At 44.1% G+C, this 20,524-nt stretch overlaps 1 protein-coding gene across 5 annotated transcripts in view; it reads right to left on the reverse strand.

The window, feature by feature from the left end:
• Positions 1-20,524, reverse strand: part of KIAA1328 (KIAA1328 ortholog) — a 196,057-nt gene that overhangs the window by 112,269 nt on the left and 63,264 nt on the right. For 3 of the 5 annotated variants that reach the window (XM_007428308.4, XM_088152612.1, XM_088152611.1), the window contains exon 6: positions 3,259-3,386. The exons of 1 other annotated variant lie outside the window; for it this stretch is intronic. In XM_007428308.4, coding sequence (XP_007428370.3) covers positions 3,259-3,386 — 128 coding nt within the window. The remainder of the gene's footprint in view (positions 1-3,258; positions 3,387-20,524) is intronic. One more of the 5 variants, XM_088152613.1, reaches the window with a different exon arrangement.

Here is a 20,524-nt window from a genome sequence, read left to right on the forward strand (position 1 = left end):
AGTTGGGGTGGGGAATTAGCTCTACCTCCTTTCAGTTTCGCTGCAAGCAGTCAACCAAATGCTCTGAACCAGGGCTACCACTGCAGTGATCTTGTACCAACAAAAACAAAAAACAAAACAGCACCAGCTGCGCTCACAGATTCTCACAAGAAACAGCAACCGAGTCAACGTTTTGCCCCTGCTCCCATATGGGAGCAATCTGAGAATACTCTCCTCCCTTCAGAGAAGATCTCCCTGGAATGTAACAATCACTCCCACAGCTTCTCCAAGTCGCAAAGTATTTCCTCAATTTCTCATCCAAATCAAGTGAATTCTTTCCACTGATTGAGATGATAACAAAGCAAGGACTTTATAATTAGGTCAGAGGCGATTACCTGGAACCAGGTCAATTTTCTGTACGTCTGAGGAGTGCTCAAAACAAGAGCCAAGAAAGGTCACTGCAGAGCAGCTGAGAGACTGCCTAAAATTCTTCTTGATGGAAGAACCTTAACTACATTTTAATATTTTCTATTACTGTCAGAGCAGAAATGTGTTGCTCTACCTACCCTATCAGAAGGGCTATTTCCACATCTGTCTGAGTCAAGTTCAGTGACCGCTTTAATATTCACTTTACAATTAATACTGCTTTTTTATGGCTCGCTAGAAAGTAAACCAATTTCAGCCCAGCTTCTCAGTATTGAATTTATTATAAAAAGTTATGTACTTAAAACTCCAGTAATGAAACCAGAGGCATCATGAGATATTAACCCAGAGTTAATGCTGAGAAAGCCGGTTTGAATAATTCAATTCATGTCACCTTAAGTATCTTTTCAAATGGAATTAACTTTATCTCAGACACACACACAAAAAAAGAAGCACCACGTTCCAGTTACTGATTATTGACTCCACAAGAGCTCTGTCTTAAATCATCTTGGCACCATTTTCCCCAGTAAGCTTGCAAACTCATGCCAAGACAGAAGTTGAGAATGGAGGCATCAGACTGTGAACCAAGGGCCATTTCATCTTGCCTCTTCCATATCCCAGAGAACTACCAAGCAGAGATGAACCAAAAATGGTTGGTCTCCTAAGCCTTGGGAGTTTCAGAGAAACTGTGTTTACCTATTTATGTGAAGTTCTTGCCCTGTTTTGCCTTAAGGTCAGAACCAAAATCAGGAGCACTCGTGGGCACTGTTTTGTCATAGCACAGATGGCTTTGAAAAAAATGTGCAGGGCAGACAGACAAGGACAGTGTGCTAGATGAATCTGAGCTTGGGTTGAAAAAGGGCTCCTGAACAGATTTCCCCATCTGGGACTTCCCCCCATGATCCCTGCCTGCAAGAAAGCCAACAACTTTCCCTCCATGCTAGTTCACTCCCTTGCCTTTCTGCCATGGCTGTTCTCCTTTCTCCAGTCACCACCATGTAATACCACTTTCTGAAGTCACCAGGAGGAATCTGGCTCCACTCAAAAAAGCTGCCAATAGAAAAGCATGTAGCTTATCTTTCTCCTACCTTCCCCTACCCTAACCCTAACCCTAAAGAAAGATGGGGACAAAAATAAAATAGTTTGCTTAGTGGTTCGTTTGTTCAGGTGGCAGGCAGAGGATGTGATTGGGGAAACATCTTCAGAGAAAACTGTATCCTCAAGCTGATTTCACTTAGGTCAGAAGAAGGCGTCAAGTGGCAGTTGGTTAGAATATCAAGCCTTCCAGATATCTACACTGCTATATGATACTGATACATAAAAGGAGGTATGAGTGAGCAAATAACATACAAATTTGGTACTTGTCACATTCATTTTGTAAAGGAAGTCATCCAAAATATTATCTGCATTAAGAATTCAGAAGGTTGGGGAAAACATCTAGGAAATCAGACTCAGCACTGTGGAGAAGCCCTTTTTTCCAAACGGGCTTGCCACCTTATCAGGACATTTTCCATGTACCCTACTAAATCAGGAAGGAGCAAGATTTTATTTATTTATGTATTTATTTATATTTCAAATTTAGTCACCACCCATCTCACTCAAAAAGCAACTCTGGGCCATTTACAACAACAAGAATAAAAAATCATTTAAAATACAATAAAAACAGCATTCATAAATAAATAATATAATCCAAGGAATTGGTGGTATATAAGAAGTTATCGACCTACAGGAGCGTCTTCAGGTGCCAACCACCTCCAGGCCTCCTCAAGCCCCACACACACTGGCAGAGCCAGGTGTTCACTCCTTTCCAGAAGGCCAGGAGAGGTGGGGAGAGTGTTCCACAGGGCGGGAGCAATGGCTGAGAAGGCCCTCTTCCTGGACCCCGCTACTCAACACTCCCTAATTGATGGGGTCTGTAGCACACCTTCCCTGCCTGACTGAGTGGGACAGGTCGATGGGGATGAGACTGTCCCTCAGGTAGCCTGGACCCATGCCATGTAGGGCTTTAAAGATAACAACCAACACCTTGAATTGGATCCAGAAGCAAACCACCACCCAATGCAGCTTCTGCAGCAAAGATGTTACATGTGCCATCCTTGGGGCACCCAAAATTGCCCGTGCAGCCACATTCTGAACAAGCTGTAGCTTCCGGATACTCTTCAAGGGTAGTCCCATGTACAGTGCATTGCAGTAATCTATATGGGAGATGACTAGGGCATGAGTGACTGACCGGAGGGCTTTCCGATCCAGGAAAAGGTGTAACTGGCGCACAACACACAGTTGAGCAAAAGCCCTCCTGGCCACGACTGCCACTTGCTCCTCAAGCAGGAATCATGAGTCCAGGAGGATCCCCAATTTCCACACCAGGTCTGGCTGGGGCAGTGCCACCCCATCCAGAACCAAAGATGGTAAACCTCCAGATATAGAGGAGCCCCCAACCCACAGCTATTCCAGCTTACCAGGGTTCAGCTGAAGCCTGTTGTTCCCCATCCAGGCCCCCACAGCCTCCAGGCACCGCAAAAGGGTAGCCACAGCATCACTTAAATCACCCAGGATGAAGGTGTATAATGGGCATCATCTGTCATATTGATGATACCTCATCCCATGGTGGCGGATGATCTCCCCCAGTGGTTTCCCAAGCCATTACAATTGACGATGTCCCCTCCTTGCAGCTCACGAGAGTTCTTCCCAGGAAGCTCCACAAGAAGGAAAAGAGCCACAGAGACCTCCAGTGTATGTCACGACTTCAAGACAGCGTAGCCCTAATCCTCACAAGCACAGAGCCCACCCTGACTGGATGACGAAGACCAGCCATCCAAAGGAAGCCGTGGATGGGGAGGCAGGTGAGACGCTTACCTGCTGCTCTTCCTGGCTGGCAGCCTCCAGCTCCGAAAGCGAACGTGTGAGTTTTTCCTGCTGCTCAGAGAGATATTTCTGATAAAGGCTCAGTAATTCCTGGCACTCTCGGTACTGGTTCTGCAGGGGTGAGATAACAAGTTAAGGATGAAAACATTTCTCGTGGAAAAAGGGAGGGAAGGAGATACAGTCAACACCCTGCTGTTAATTCAGTGCAAATCAGGTTTTAGCCATCTGGAGAAGAAGACGCTGGAAAACACAAAATGAAAAGCAACTTCGGGGAAGGAAGAAGATGGGCACTCTGAGAATAAGCAAAAAGGTCCATTGCCTTTGACCGCTACAACGCGGCATTTGTAACCGTGGCCAGATATAAGGGAATGCCACTTTCTGTAGCTTTGGTGAGTGGGATGTTTTTGAGCTATGGGTAGATTTTTCTTTCCCCATCTCATCCCCCAACACTGTCTCCAACCTTCCCTGGATATCAACGTACAGGATAAGGTTGGTCAAAGAGCCATTTTTAAAAAACAAAATTAGCCACATGACAACATATTGTTATTTAATCAACATCCTAATTGCCAAAACCAAACTGTGCTGTTACAATAAAGCAATGAAATTAACTTTTTATCAAAATTATTCTAGCTTCTAATAAAACAATACATATTTTATCTACGTACGCGAACAAGTCAGCTAACAATGCTTGCTTTGTTATCTCAAATGCTAGAAGCAGCCCGGCATCACAAGATTTAGGGAAAACGGAAGTTGGGAGAATGTTAAAAGTGTACTGTGAGGTCGGAGTTGATCCCAAACTGAAGAGTAGAAGGCAGCCCACTTCACTCCTTGCAAACTACATCCTTTCAGGACATATGGATCAAGCAATCAATTGACATCCCCTCGGACAACAATTCCAGCAATGGTTAGTGCAGAAATTCCAGCCACAGCAGCTTTCTTCAACCAACCCCTAATGCACGATCTTACAAAACTGTGGCACTGCCTCTGCGTCCAATTCAAAAACACTTTTAAAAAGACCCTTTATAACTTTGGCTTGGAATATATTCTGAGTGGTCAGCCTTCTCGGTGAGGGGTGAGAGGTTTTGCTCTGGGTACCCCATCATCTTTTTTTGAGGGCGGGTGGGGGGAGATTGGCTGGGAAGGGTCTATTAGTGATGACACACCAGCTTTGAACTGTTATTCCCAGAGGCTGGTCTAGCTCTTGCTCTATCAATATTCCAATGCCAGGCAAAAACTGTTTCAGGCTTCCCAAGCTTCTAATCAAACTGCTTTGTATCATGCTTGTTTGTGTCACTTCTGTTTCAAAGCCATTTTTAAAAAATGGAAGTGTAGGTTCTATTCTGTATATCTAGTCTGAACCATGTTATCGCAGGCCACCATGATGTTTGGACGGATAAACAAAGTGCCGGACTGTAACCCAAACCTCTTTGGCTCCCCAACTTCCCCTTCTGCTAGAGTTTCCAACCTGATTACAGCTCCTCTGCCCTTGGCAGAAAGCAGATGCAACAAGCAGGATGGGGCAGTATAACGTAATTCAGCAGAAAAACGAAAGAAGGATGGAGACAGAGGCAGGAGATGGGAGAGCAGGCGGAAGGAGCGCAGAGATGCAAATGAGGAAAGCGGAGATGATTTATTCATCGGTGGCCGGCACGGCCATCAATTTGCTTGACGACATTCCCAAATGTGAAGCTTTTTGCGAACTCCCCACGGCTCAGACGCAGGCTCAACCTGGCAGACCTTCCGGAGGCCGACGACAAGTTCTGGACAGTGATCTAGAGAAGCAGAAAACTGTGGCATTTGCAAGGATATTAGCAAAAGGGCCCTGCCTCGCTCGCAGCATTGCAATTCCAGGAGGAGATGAATGGGCTCTTCACTTGTCACAGCGCAATTCCTTCCCTTCCTCGCTGAGCATGGGAGACCACTGCCTTGGCCCCCTACCCCTGCCTTTCACTCTCCCCGCCTCTGCGCATTTCACCATGGATCCAGGACAGGAGGAGGCCTCGTGGACAAAACCAGGAAGAGAACTACCGCGGCACGCCGCCCAGAGGCACTCCTCGTGAGATGGGATACCTAATCATGGATAAATCTCAGGTGGGAAAGGCGGGGATGGGTGCCCACCATAATCCTGCAAGCTAAAGCTGATGGGGACCCTAAAAGGCAGACAGGATGGATGAGTTGAAAATAGCAGAGCACTAGCAATGTGAAATGACTGCAAACACCAAGTCCATTCACTTCAAGGGAAGTGAACCTCCCTTGTCCCCCTTCAGGTGCCCTGCACTGGCACCTCCTCCAAGTTCTCCCTGTCTTTAGTGGAAGATATTGTGAGACTCAAGCACATCCATGTTGTGTAACACTCAGGGCCAGCACAACCTGTTAAGCTCACAGAGGCTATCCAGCTACAATCTCCTAACCATGGAATAAAATGCACACAAACTAGAACTCAGGAAACCAGGAAACCACAGATGAAGATACAAACTTCTCTATCCTTAGTAGTCTTTCTGGCAGCCACTGGAAGCTCAAGAGGCAGAAAAACTAGCCATGGGAGGCACCAAAGCTCTCCATCTCCTTCTGCCCTAGATCTTACATCCTTACCCCCTTCCCAACAAGCATGCACGCTTCTCCTTCTGAGAGATGATTGTGTGAAAAGCCAGCAAGGAAAACCCACAAATTTTGTAGATGTTTCACTACATTTTCCTGAAATGAAAATTAGGGTTCTCCCCCCACAAGTGAATTTACCTTTAAAATGTGTGTGATAACCTGGGGAAAAGGCACTGCACCTCCAACTCACAGCTACCAGATTTGGACTTACAAAAATCCAAAATCACCATAAGAAGAGGCCCAAAAATACATAAAACTCCCTTTGTTACTAATTAGTAGTAATCTGGATTTTTGCAGACCAAACCTGCTAACCCTACTCCAACCCCGCAAGGCCTGTTTCTTATATATTTCTGAGATGATAACTCGCATAACACTTGTGAGAGTCAGAACAACTATGAAATCTCAGCCTAAAGGCAGGAGAATCTAACCCTAAAGAAAAGCTTTCCAGAGCTTTCCTTTCCTCTTTAAGAGCCATTAAATGTGTGCATCAGTGTTCCCAAACATTATGGACCACTAAATAAATATTTTAAAAATGTAGGGACCACCCAATTAAACAAACACTCCTCCCCCCCCCCCCAGCATTTTTTGTTCTAAGAGCATCAGAATTCAAGATTTTCCATGAGAAAGATATGGTTACAGATGCATTTGTGTTGACTTTCCTCCCCTTTCCATTTTTAAAGACCCATTTTTAATTATTTTTGTACCAAAAAAAATATATCTGAAATTACATGTTTGTTTACCATTTGAATTCCTTCATATATTCCATGCCCTATAATAATAATTCTTATATGGGGCGATGGCATCATTTGACAAAATTTCCTACCTCCAGCCCAATGAAATCTCCTTTTTAGATATTCATTGTTTCTGTTTCCTATTCACAGATTTCTTCTAGGTTTGCTTGTGCAAGATCACAGTACCACTTTGCACAGCACATGTGAACTTCAGTCACATGTAACTGAACTCAAGGCATATTCAGTATTATGAATTTTAATATGCACATTCCACTTGTATTATCACTTCTACGCTTCAGCGAACTAGTTTTCAGCCACTGATTCACTTTCATGAACCGTGAACAACAGTAGCAGAAACAAACTCAGTGGCTATTTTTTAACAACTAGAAACCATGCAAACAGCAACTGGTCTACCACTTCACAGAAAGCAAGCAGGTGGGAATGGGGACAATTTTGCAATCTGACCCCTCCTTGTTAGCGGTACTCTCTCACAGGATCCAGATCAGGACACCCGAAAAATCCAATGGTCTGCTGCCAATCCAGTCTACAAGCATCACCGAGGGAGATGTCATTCAGAGGCTGCAATATGGCATCAAAGGAATTGATTGGTGGGGACAGAGAGACTGAGATGGCAAGCAGACTCCAGCCAACTGACCGGTGAGGAGGGTCCAGGTGGGAATGGACTTCTGTGGACCATCAATGGTCCATGAATCTTGGTTGATAACTAGAGTACATGTTCATTTTAGCACATGGATACGACTCCTTCTTAGCTATGCAAACAGATTAAATCAACACTGATGTAATGGCGAAGGTGCTGGCCTAGAAACCAGGAGACTGTTGAGTTGTAGGCCTCCCTTAGGCATGAGAGCTGGCTGGGTGACTATGGGCTAGTCACTCTCTCTCAGCCCAACCCACCTCACAGGGTTGTTGTGGTGGTGAAAATTAGAGGCCGGAGTATTAAGTATGTTCACCACCTTGAATTATATATTTTAAAAAGATGGGATAAAAATATCATCATCATCATCTCAGCACACATATTAAACAAATCAGCAATGAAGAGTCAGAAATGGTCAGTTACAATTTAAAATAAAACATAAACATTACTAAAACGTATCAGGAACTTTAGGTCTTGATTACAAGGATTTTTTCTGAGACTCCACAGCAGGGTCTGGCCTTTACTCTCCATCAGCCTGCAGAAGACCAAGCCAATATACCCAACTGGCAGTTTTCTACCACAGTGAGAAGAGCTTCCATGGAGGATAATTCGAACTGAGCAATCAAGGCCCTGGATGACATGGACTGGTGTCTTCCAGGTGATTCTTTCATTACCTGTTCAGTCTATGGCTGAGATGTAGGCAGTTCAGCCTGGGACATGATTTCAGGAAATTTTTGGTACACGGAGATGTCCTTTGTTACAGGAATGATCTAGAAAGTGGGAACCAGATTGGCCGAAGAGGCTTATTTTTGATTCACTGAGAATACAGTGAATTTTTGCCTAACTTTACTTATCAGGAAAAGGTCATACTAAATTCAAAATGACCTTTGCTTTGGATAATTATGGTACGTCCAAGACATCTGCTTTCCAAATGTCACAGGGAGGTCTCTTCCATTAGAACCAGCTTGACAAAATTTGGGACTTCCTTCAATTCAAAAAGGATATCCCTTCAAATACCAGACTTGGCTTGAATCAAGAAAGGGCAAAAGTAAGGTTTAAAGAAGGTGAACATATTTCTGAGCAACCAATATTACTATTACTTATTTGGTTTCTATGGCTGCCCATCTCATCTAAGTAACTCTGGAGTTCAGGCGGTTTTATAGCTGAATATGTTCTTTCAGGAAAGAGAAGGGACCAGAAATTATTTCTGGTGGTCTCTGGAGCCTTCATCAGTGATGATGCCTAAAATATTTTTTATGCCAGCTGTAACAATCAATAATCAAATTTATAGTAGATAAACACATTCACCAGACCCAGAGTGAATTTTTCCCTTGAAAATGCCTTTTCATTTATATCGTTCAAGAGTTAAACACTGGCCTTTGAGTACAAATTACAGTCCAATTCATTTAAATCCAAGCTACATGACAAAATATAAAACATATAAAAACCAAGCAGTCCAAATTGTTGATGCATCACTGCTTGCTCAACTTTTGACAGCCAACCAGCCACATGTCCAGCATAGAACAGAGCTCGGATTGTTTAGAACACTGTTTCTCAACCTTGGCAACTTGAAGATGTGTGGACTTCAACTCCCAGGATTCCCCAGCCAGCCATGCTGGCTGGGGAATCCTGGGAGTTGAAGTCCACACATCTTCAAGTTACCAAGGTTGAGAAACACTGGTTTAGAAGATCTTTCCTTTTAAGAGCAAGGAAACCAAAGACCTGCCTCGCTATTTCCTAAGCCCCCAAATTATATAAGAGAAATTCCAGGAATATAAGGCGCCCAGTATCAAAATAAAAGCAGCCCAGGAGACCATGTAAAATCAGAGCCTCAGCTGACTTCACCTCACCAAGATTGTCCTTCTTTTCTTTTCTTATTATTTTATAATGAATCAGGTTTACAATAGGGCTTTTCTTGCTTCCCAATGACCCTGCTAATTTTCAGGAGATGAGTAATGCCTTCAGTTTCTATCACAAAAACCCCCAGTTCATAAAGCAAGCTGACCAAACCCGAGATAAACAAGGTTTCTAGCCTTTGAAATCCCCCTGCCTTTGGCTTTGCAGCTCGGCTGACAGCAAACGCTCGCCAACATTAGCTGCCAAGAACTCAAACTGCAGAATGAAGGCAAAAGACACAAGAGAGAGAGAGGAGAAAGTCATGCTGCAATAGGGATCAACTGTTAGACGGACATACAAAGAGAAATGTGGAACAGGTTGGTGGAAACGGCACATGACAAATGCAGAATGTGAAACTGACCCAAGGAGAAATGACAGAAAGACGCAGCCCAAGGGAATGGCATTCCCTTGTTTTAAAAACACAGAAGGAACGATTCCAGATGCTCACAAAATTAAGGTAGCTTTCATAAGCATGAATCAGCCATATTGAACGAGCTCTCTCTATGCTTCAGGCTATGAAGCTCTGGAGAACATTTTATGGAAACGAGTTAATCCGCCGTTAAGGCCCTTTAACAATTAACTAAACAGATGCAATTCCTCAGAAGTAGCCCTCACAAACTCTCATGCTCCTAATTCGTTAGAACAAATACTGAAGTGGTTCAAATGGGGGGTAGGGGGCTTATTCCCAAACTCAGTATGAATACATATATAACTAAATGTGGTTCAGCTGAAAGAGATCATCTTCCAGCTCTGGCTCCTAATATCAAAATAAATTAATCTGGAATCTCACACTGAGAGAAAGATGGGGCTCTGGATCAGTATATATGACTGTACTTAGCCTAGGGGGCTAGGAAGACAACTTTTGATTGAGCATCCTATACATACATTAATTTAATAATTAATCTGGAGATCTGTTTAGCATGACAAAAACAGTTGGTGGAGACTAGGTTAACTCTTTTCACTTATTGACCTGTGACCACAGATAGATGAAGGGGAAGGATCTTCCCATGCTTTTCTTACCTGGCCTATGTTCATTGAATGTTTCAGAGACAAAGGGACCTTCTTGCCTCTTTTTTTTTTCCTTTCCCTCTCTTCAAGATGTAGTTTAGATAAGCAAGGCTTTTCTACTTTCCTATATTTATTAATAAATCTAGCTTTTGCTTCAACTACAATGATAGCACTATAGCATTGATTGATAGCTGGACTAAATCTGTACTCCGCAGCTAAAGCAACTATATTATGAACATTTTTTTAGTATGGGATGTTCTGCTACTTGGAGCAGCATATTCTCACAGCATTCTGCCCACGTTCCAAGTATATCCTCACACAAAGGCTTCTGCTACTCCTCCTAACAAAAATAAATTCAAAACAACCAGCAACTATTGATCACAATACTTCCTAAGCCTTCTCAGAACACCAGACATGGAATGAAATGGGTGGGATTTGACCTCATGACCTGCTTCTTGGTTTCCCAGAAGCATCAAGTTGACCACATTTGGGAAATTATGAGATCTTTGCCCGAAGCAGTCAAACATGAGCAAAATTCCAGCCTGATATTCCCAAAATATGCTATGGACCTTTTCATAGCTTGTGTAGGTTGTGTACACAGGATCACACTGCCATACATCAGAAACGTCTCAGAAACCACCAACAGACTATTACAACCATATGGCATCTCTGTAGCACATAAACCAACAAAATCACTCCAAAATACCCTAAGTAAACCAAAAGACCCAGTAGCCCAAGAAGAAAAGCAGGAGTCATCTACAACATACAGTGTAAGGACTGTAACAAACACTACGTAGGACAGACAGTCAGAAGACATGATGAAAATTCCTTAATCTCACAACACATGGACAGACTCAACCATAGTTTTAACTAGGAAACTGTCAGCATTTTAGACCAAGCTAAATCCAAATATGCAAGAGAATTCTTGGAAGCCTGGTATTCAGACAAAGCAGCAATTAACAGACACATAGAGATTAACAGCATCTACATACTATTCAAACGAGACAAAAGACCAGAAGATCTCCTCACCAGCAATCAATCACCAGCAATCATCACCAGCAATCACCACCCAGATAAGGAAAGGTTACCACCAGGCACACAATCAAGTAGCAAACACACCACCAATCAAAAAACTACCAGAGGAGCAAAATAGAACCCCCACCAGCACTGGCAATGAGGCCACAGCACATAAACAGAGACCAAACCCCATCCCATTTTAGCACTGAAGATGTTACCTAGCTGGGTAATGAAATGTTTGCAAGAAAAGAACCAAGCTCAGAGAACCCCAAGGACTCCAGTTGAACCCTGAGCTACACATATTCACCTCTATTGGTAAACCGAAAAGCACCTGCCACACAACATCCCAGACTTAACAATTGTTGATAAGAAAGACAAAAAAAGTCTGCGTAGTGGACACTGAAATACCTGGAGACAGCAGAAGAGAAGAGAAAGAACTGGAGAAAATCATAAAATACGAAGACCTGCAAATAGAAATAGAATGACTGTGGCAAAAGAAAGCAAAGATAGTACCAACAATTACCAGCTCCTTAAGGTGTAATCCCAAAATATCTGGAGCACCCTTGGCATTGACAAAATCACCATGAGTCCATTGCAAAAGGCAGCTTTACTTGGAACAGCTTCCATCCTGTGACAATACCTTTAACATATCAAACCATCAAACAACATCTGCCTATCCCAGGTCCTTGGGAAGGACTCAATAGGTGGATAAAAATGCCAAACCCAGTCTAAACATCTGGCTGACTGGACAACCAGCCACCACCACCACCATCACCATTGATATAGCTCAGTGTTGTCCAAACTTGGCCACTTTAAGATGACTGGCTGGGGAATTCTGGGAGTTGAAGTCCACTCATCTTAAAGTGGCCAAGTTTGGACAACACTGATATAGCTGATCTATTTCTCTGCAGGCTTTATTATTTTAAATCTGAGGGCCCCAAAAGACAAAGTCACACAACAGTCATGAGCAACTTGCCTTCTGCATTTCGAATATAACTGGGCTTATATAACTACTTCGCTCAACAAGCCGAGGAGCCGTGAAGGAAGAGGTTCTGCTCCACTAATGAACTACAGGGAGGTCAGTCACTGTTGGCAAAGCAGAAGGCTTGGGAAACAAGCAGCAGAATCGCTGAAGCGCAGGCCTGGAAACATAACGAGAACTCAGGATTTGGAGGTTGGAAGATTTTCTCGCAGTTGGTCAGTTGGCTAAACCTATAGCACGCCAGTGGGAGGAGAGGAAAAAGGGGAGCAAGCCAGGCACTTCTCTTTGAAGCGTGGTCATTTCCTTGTTGACCTGTAGAACTTCTGTATAAAGACACAGCTCACACCTTCCCCTTGTCTCAAAAAGGAAATTAAATTTACATTCTTTGAGAATATGGTATTGTAATTAGTTCATGACTTGATTATACTTTGAAGTGAGAGGGAATGGGACACGATGCATACCAATGAGCCAAACAGAAGTTACCTGCTTGTTTTCTGGTTTGGTTGGAAGAGACAGGGGCTGGCGCTGTGAACAAAGGAAAAGATCTCCAGCTTGCACAGCTGGGATATCAAATACAAATCTTTTCTGCTCCCATCTGGCATCAAGACCACCAGCGTAACTTACAGATGCAGTTTCCAATCAGACGAATGAGCTGTTTGGGAAAATAATCCTTCCATCTCCTCCTATGCCACCTGCACAGGAGAAGCTAAAACTGATTTTAAAAATAACCCAAAACCTTAAGCTTCTTATGCTGATCAAAACTGCCAATGTGATTTATTTGTACAAACAAGATGGGCATTTCATGAACTATTAAAGGGAGATTTACATGCCTTTCCTTCTTCAGCTACTTGAATTAAAGACTACCCAAAAAGTAAAAAAAAAAAGAAAGAAAAGAAGAGATTTAAAGCTCCCAAACACACAGGAAATCATAAAATTAAAAAGGCTGCTGCAAAAACAAGTAATTGAAGGAAACTTTAAACCCATAATTGTGCTGTTTGTCATCCAATCAAAATTGCAATTAAACTTCTCAAGTGTTTGCTTAGGTCTTCAAAGTATGATTATTGACTTGATTCACATTTTGCCCACTGCCCCAACAGACCTAAAAGCCATTCTTGGATACACTGTCTGCTGGGACTGAGATAGAAGCTATTCATGGATATACATAATACTACCCAATTAGGCCCTTCTCCTGACAGTTTCCAAAGCTTCTGCCTTTACACTAACTTCCCCTAACTTGAACCAATTTTCAGTTGCAATCATTTGCTGCACTGACACCATCTTGTCACCGAAGATGGTACATCAACTCACTTTATTCTGTTCACTAGTATTGTACAGCCTCCCTTGCCTATTTGCAAACAAACATCCATTAATTTTATTATGATTCTCAGGATTCCCTCAGACAAAAGATGCCGAGAAAGAGTTCTTCCTCTGAAGCTCTGACAAGGTATGGTCAAAATACTAGGAAAAATGGCCAGTGACCAAAACTGCATATGGCAGATTCATACATTCACAGAAGCACAACGGCTATTTCTCTTTCCATCTCATAAAACAAAGTACATTCCTGCTCCACTGTTCTGCCCAAACACTTCAGAGCAATCGCCAGATCAGTTTAAAAAGAGAGGCCAGCAAGGTTTTCTTTTGGTTCAAATTCTGCAAATGCTCTTGCTAAAGCCAGGGGAAGAACTGGCTTCGCTTAGCAAACCCTGGGGTGATCCAAGCTGTTCAACCAAGAGACAAGCCGGGAATCTCTACCATTTTGGCGTTTGCCCGTGATTTTAGTCAGCAGCCTAAGACTTGATGTGGAGGAGACAGAATCAAACAAGACCCGATTCCATTTGGAGCTGCAACATCTGGGGGAGAACAGATGTTCCCCTAGCCACAGAAAGTGAATTCAGCCCAAAATCAAGGAGTTTCGAGAGTGGAGATGGGGTGATGGACAGAGGAGGGAGAAGCAGCTGAAGCCAAGAGGAACTAAATCCGCCAAAATAAAGAAATAGGTGTATTTCTCTCCTTCCCCTTTATGTATTTAAAATGCTAGATTAAAACAACTACACAGAACATGGCATAATTTAGCTGTCATTTCCTATCAAATTGCTCATAATTGTGACCATAAAATGATAATATTCTACCATATGTGCATCCACAAAGCTGACAAAGGCAATGGTCAGTGTGACGGCCACAAAAAATGGACCGCAGGCTCCCCTTAGCGGCCAGGGAGCGGAATGTCACTTCAGCCCAACAATTCTGTCGACCCTCCGTGGGGCTCAGCTTGCAATCGAGAGCAGGGCCTCCGCCCTCAGCCCTCCAATCCTCTTCTGCAGCCCACGACAACAATCTCTAGGCACTGATCTTGGGGGGACGGGGGGGGGAACTACCTTTCAACCCGGTTGAAATAAAAGCAAGCCCTGGTTAGGGGGTTAATGGAAAACATTGCCAGCAAAGGGGACAATGTGAAATGGCTCCATTTTGCGGCTGTTTCACAAAGAAGCTCTCTTACTTAAGAAACGTACGCATAACAGCCTACAGGGATGCTCTTCATTTTAGATTCAGCAGAGGTTTTGGTATCGCTGCATGAAAAGCCTCCAGCGCTGCAGCCTGCAGGCTCACCAGCTAGTCTTCCTGTGGCCCTTGTGATGACTTAGGTTTGAGAGCCCAAGAGATGGTCCCGACAAGGGCCATCTGCTCAGTCGCACCTTGCAAGCTGGCAGTAAGCATGCCAGCGGCGACAGGAGCGCCATTTCTGCAGTGGGAAGCTGACTCCCGTGCAGATGGCGTGCTCTTTCCTGGTGGGCTCTGCACCATCACCCCGGTGCCAGAACCGATGCCTAGATACACCCCCCTCGCTCTGCACCCACAAAGACCTCCGGCGTAGTATCTGCCTGGTGTGGATTCGTTCCCACCAACTGTCCTGGCAAAGCAACTTTCTAGGCAGCAACAAAACCAAATGAGCTTAAGGTGGATCAGCAGCCTTTGTAGCCCAGCATTCCCAGCTCCAGCGGGAGAGACAACAAATCCCAGCATTTGCAAAAACAGCATGCTGGATGGGAATGATCCTGGGAGCTGGAGGGGCACCAGGTTGGAGAAGGCTGTCTTAACTCATTATTTCTCAAAAAGGAGAGAGGCACGTCTAAGACTTAGCAACCCTCGGATTTCTCACCAAGAGGCCTTGAAGTTTTGTTGCTCAAAGCCTCGTTCCTAGCTTTTCTGAGAATTTATGTACATAAATCTTTCCTACAGACAGAAAAAAGATAAGATTGAAAGTAAAGCAGATTCTTTTTCACTTCAGTGGGTACCTGCCTATATTCTTCAACCCAGAATCAATTTCTTGGAGGAACTTCTAAAAAGAGTTTTGATAGATGCTTGCTAGAGATGACTTAGCTGTAATGCAGAACCATGGAAGGCTCTTTAAAGCTACAATAATCAGAGCCAATGCTTCAGGGGGAAAAAATCATTCACCTCCACTTCTCTCCCCCACCTCACCCATCACTTTGAATTGTGTAACATCTGACAAAAAAACTGCCTCTTCAGTCATATAAATTCATATGTTTAGACAAAAACTGGAAGCTGAAAAGGGACTGAGGGAAGTCCATTAATCAATGGCTCTTCACTTAGCCAAAAATATTGTTAGCTTATTCAAATAACTGCAAAATCACATAATATTTATTTTCTACCTTAACTTCTGTGGTGGGAACACCTTGTACACCTTCTTGTAAAGAGGTGTACAAAGGGTCACAGGAGAGTCCCTTGTTCAAGTACCTAAGCTTCTCTTTCCACTGAATCCCAGAAAGGAGCCGATTCACACATTAATGCAAAGCTCTAATGTGGTTACATGACATGGGCAAGCCAGGCCACTGTGGCTTAAAAAGAGCATTATGTGTGAATACACACATCCTGTGAAAATTCGCTACAGAAATAGCATCAACCTAATGCCAGTACAAACAGATGTTTCCCTAGTGTCAGCCTTTCAAGGTTGGCCAGATCAAGAAACAGATTCCACAAGAAATCTTGAAACTCTACTTTACTGATATAGGGCAGTGTTTCTCAACCGTGGCAACTTTAGGACGCGTGGACTTCAACTCCCAGAATTCCCCAGCCAGCATGGGGGGATTTCAGAATCTTGAAAGCCTGACAGCATTTCCCTCCCTCCCTCTTACAGCAAAAAGAGTTAAGGCGACGCAGTGTAAGTTTCTTTCTAATGTTCTCTTTCTGTCCTGGGCTTAAATTTAAGTTTTGCTAACTGCTGCTGTCTTCTTTCTCCAAGATCATCTCTGGGGTTCTCTACAGCATGGAAGCTTGGAAGAGGGAGGTGGTCAGCTGTGTGTATAGCCTCCTGGAAGGACCGAATTGGAAAGGGCCACTGAGACTGTCAAAGGCATTCCAGCCTCCTTGCAGACATCCAGACTGCTCTCACCATCCGAAAGTGGTGCACCCACAACCAGTGTACAGACGTCCATGGAATCCATGGAGCACTTGTGCTCACAAAGTGCATAACTCTCTAGGTCTGCTCAGACGTCTGGGTGATCAGGAGCTTGAACGTTTCCTTGGCCTGCTCTAAGTGCAAAGAGAAGGGTATACACCCTGACTGCTCCCCAAAGGCACCACTCCGACCTCTGCCTTTCATCCCAAGTTAGCCCAGGATATCCCACAGCAAAGAGCGTGCTGCGAGAAGAGTGCTTACACGCGGCAGACAAGGGCTTCGGGAAAAAGTTGCAGGCTAGTGAAGGCAAAGAACAAAGCCTGCTCCTTAGCCTTATGAATGATTTATACAGTTAGACCCACTCTGACAAACTTACATAGCACATAACTCACACACACACAAATCTCCCGCTACACGCGTCAGAGATTGAGTTTGTCCTTTCTAAACCTGGGAAGCCTTTTGGACTGAAACAAATCAGCCATCACTGTGGCAGAGAGAAGAGCTGCCGCTGCTGGAGGAGGAAGCCCAAACAAGGCAGGAAGTCCTGCCCTTCCAGAGACACCACAAAGCAAACCGTCTCTGGGCTGATCTCATTAGAACCATCCAGCCAAGCGTCAGGCTGAAGCAGGAGCCGTTTTCCCTTTCAAACCAGCAGCTATTTTGACAGCTTTTCTAACCTTATTAGAACACAGTCTGTTTACATTGCGGGAGATGGGGCTGCCGGAGCAGAGAAAGAGACCGGCGCATTCAAACAGAAGCCCAGGGCACACTGACAAATCCAGAGTGAGGTTCAGCCAAAAAGACCAACTCTCAGGTTTTTCATCCTGGTGCCGAATGTCGCTAAGGCCACTGCCCAACCTTGGGACTAAAGATCGGCCTTTGAGGTGCCAAACTGAGGGACGCTAGTTGTCCTCAAATGAAGCCAGCAGAGAAAAGGTTTAATAGCAGCCTCATTATAAGGCTCATCATTGTGGGACTATTTCATATACCAGAGTAACACATCTCATTGCCCAGCTCCGCTGAAGCCTACTGCGACATTGTTTGCAATGCCAACTTTGCAAGTCACAGGGAATGAAAAGAGAGTGTGGGGGCAACAATGGTACCTTTGCTAACTCCACACAACCACAACTAGACTCTGAAATAATTCTGATGAGTCAGGTCGTCACACTTGCTTCTCTTGATAGGGGAAGCCTGAAGATGAACAACAGCAGCTTTTCCGAGTCTCTCCTGGATTCCTCCTCATTAACACTAATGCCCCAAGACATTCTTTCTGCTTCAACATCCACCAACTGATCAATTCTAAAGGAGAAAACAGGATCCAGAAGTTCTCAGGGATCAGAAGCCTTCCAAGGTGAGAACACTCAAAACCACTGATGTTGGATCAGAACTGGGACAATGGGGAGCCCAGTTCATCACTCCACAAAGAGTAAGATGGATCATAAAGAATATTTCAGACAGCTTAGACTAGAGCTCCATATGAACCAAATCAAGCAGCTATATACCACCAGCAAGCCAACCAAAAGGCCCAGAGAAACTTCAGGCAGAAGCTTCTGTTTATCTATTTATCTATTTATCAATCAATCAATCACATTTATATAGCCGCCCATCTCATCCAAAGCAACTCTATACATCATTTGGGTGTTACTGCTTAAATCTGTGGAGTAAGGAGCAGGCTGGCTATGCAGGATGTTCCCCCTGCTTACTCTCTCCAGCATCATCCTGCACCATTCCTCATACCGGGACGAAAGAAATCAAAGTCAACACATTTAAAACTTCCCCCTGGCTGGGAATTAGGGAGGACTGCCTCATTGACTGATTGCCAGGTTTCTAAGCCGCCCACTCCAACAATTCTGGGCAGATTCACATATCCAAACAGTAAAATAAAAAATAAAATAAACCCACCAAAGACAGTGCCATGTGGAGGGAACAGCAACAATCAACTCTCCCCTACCAGCAGAGATAAAAATAGACAACCCCCCCAACCCCACGGCCTGGGGGAAGAGCCACATTTTTAATGCTCTTTTAAAGGCCAGTAAGGTGGGGGTGATGCCCGGATTCCCAGATTGGAGAGTCCAAGGGGTTTCAGCTGAACAGAAGCTGATTCTTCAGCCTCAGTCAGGCTGGGGCAGAGACGTCAAGCCCAGTGAGACCCAGAAAAGACCTCAGGGATGGCAGACTAAAACCAGCTTCTTTGTCCCAGAAAGAGAGACCACTTGGTCATAAAAGGCCTTACATGAAACTGCTATCGATCAGCCACCCTCTTTCATCACAGCAACAGACTTGGAAGACAGGCTAGGGCTGAGACTCAGTGGCCCAAAATCATCGAGACATGTGTTTGAACCGAGGTCTCTGCAATGCTACCTACTACAGCAGATTTGTTGGTCAGTTTCAAAAGCACAGATCTTTTTTCTAAAGGACAATACACAGCCACAGCCACATTTTTCAAAGCTTCTGGTCCACTATCCTGGAGAGACGGAGCAGATAGAAAACACCTAGATGAGATTCATAACAGGGAGGGACTCAGCCAAACCACTACTAGCAAAGATATAAACCACTATTAGCAAAGATATTGTCTCTCTCTCTCTCTCTCTCTCTCACACACACACACACACACACACAGACTACTTTCCTCTCCTGGTTCATTAATAGAAGTACGAATGTGCAAAATGCTATTTTACAAAATTCCCTCCTCGCCCAAATTTTGCATCATTTATTGCCATCACAGAACCTGGCCTGATACTTGCCATACACATACACGCACACGCACACGCACACACACACACACATATACATACATACATACACATACATACATACATACATACATACATACATACATACATACACTGTTACAGAGATCCTTAATCAGATCTCCAGGAAGACCAGGTGGTCACCAGGGATCTAGACAAAATGGGGACTATCCAGGAAACTTAGGTTCTTGGGTATGTTGCTTGGGCTCGGACCTCACCAGTTTGACTTTTTCTGGAGCCAGTGCTTATGCCTGGCTCACACAAGCCACTTCCTCAAAACATGTGCCCTCCAAGCCAAAAAGGTCAGCGATCCCCAGGTAAGGTCAACCACCAGAGGTTCACCAAGGAGCACGTTCAAGCAGATTTCTTTCACACACCTTCTGTCTGAAAGCAGGAAGTACCAGGACCAAACCAATATGATATTTGAAAGCTGACCCACAGCTCCTCAGCCCAGAGCATGGAATCAAAGATTGGTTCTCACACATAAAATGCTTCACATTTGTATGAAACTACCTCACCACACAGAAGTCCTTACACTAAGCTTCACCTGTAAGGAGCAGGTTCGCTTCCAGCAACAAGCTGAAATTCCCTAGCAACAGTTGCATCATTAGAGTCACTGGGTGTCCGTTTTCCCCAAGGTGATTGGTGGAAGGGGGAGCATTACCTGGGGAGAAGCAGATAACAACCAAGGACATATAAACGCCACACTTTCACAAAGAGCTCAGCTACACACTTGATGGAATTAAGCATGCTGGCTCTCAAATACACAGACCAAATAATTCTACATTTCTTTGAGAATATTAAAAGGCTAATAAAGGCTTCCAAAATGGAGGCTTCCAAAACATTTCCTGGAAGGAATTACCGGTCAATGCCAGCCAGCCCAATATGGCCATCAAATGCAAATGAGGAAAGCCACAATGTATGCTCCTATAAAAAGATCAATCAGATAATCTTGGTGAAGCATGCAAAAGGAGAGAAAGGGAGCAAAGGGAACAAAGGCCGACTGAACCTTCTCTCCGCAGGTCTGCCAAGCTCTGAAATCGGCAGGCCATTTTCATAAGGCAGCTGTTTCCAGGGCATTTGTTTAGGAGCACAATAGCATGTCTCCGAAATGCCAGAGAAATGCAGGCCCATAAATAACGCCAAGCTATTTGTACTTAAGCTAACTATTTATGCAGTAATTTAGCGGTTAAAGATGCAAAC

The sequence above is a fragment of the Python bivittatus genome, unplaced genomic scaffold (assembly GCF_059951505.1).
Source record: "Python bivittatus isolate LINGU-HERP-01145 unplaced genomic scaffold, Pbiv_v1 ctg000570_np1212, whole genome shotgun sequence".
Classification (NCBI taxonomy): domain Eukaryota; kingdom Metazoa; phylum Chordata; class Lepidosauria; order Squamata; family Pythonidae; genus Python; species Python bivittatus.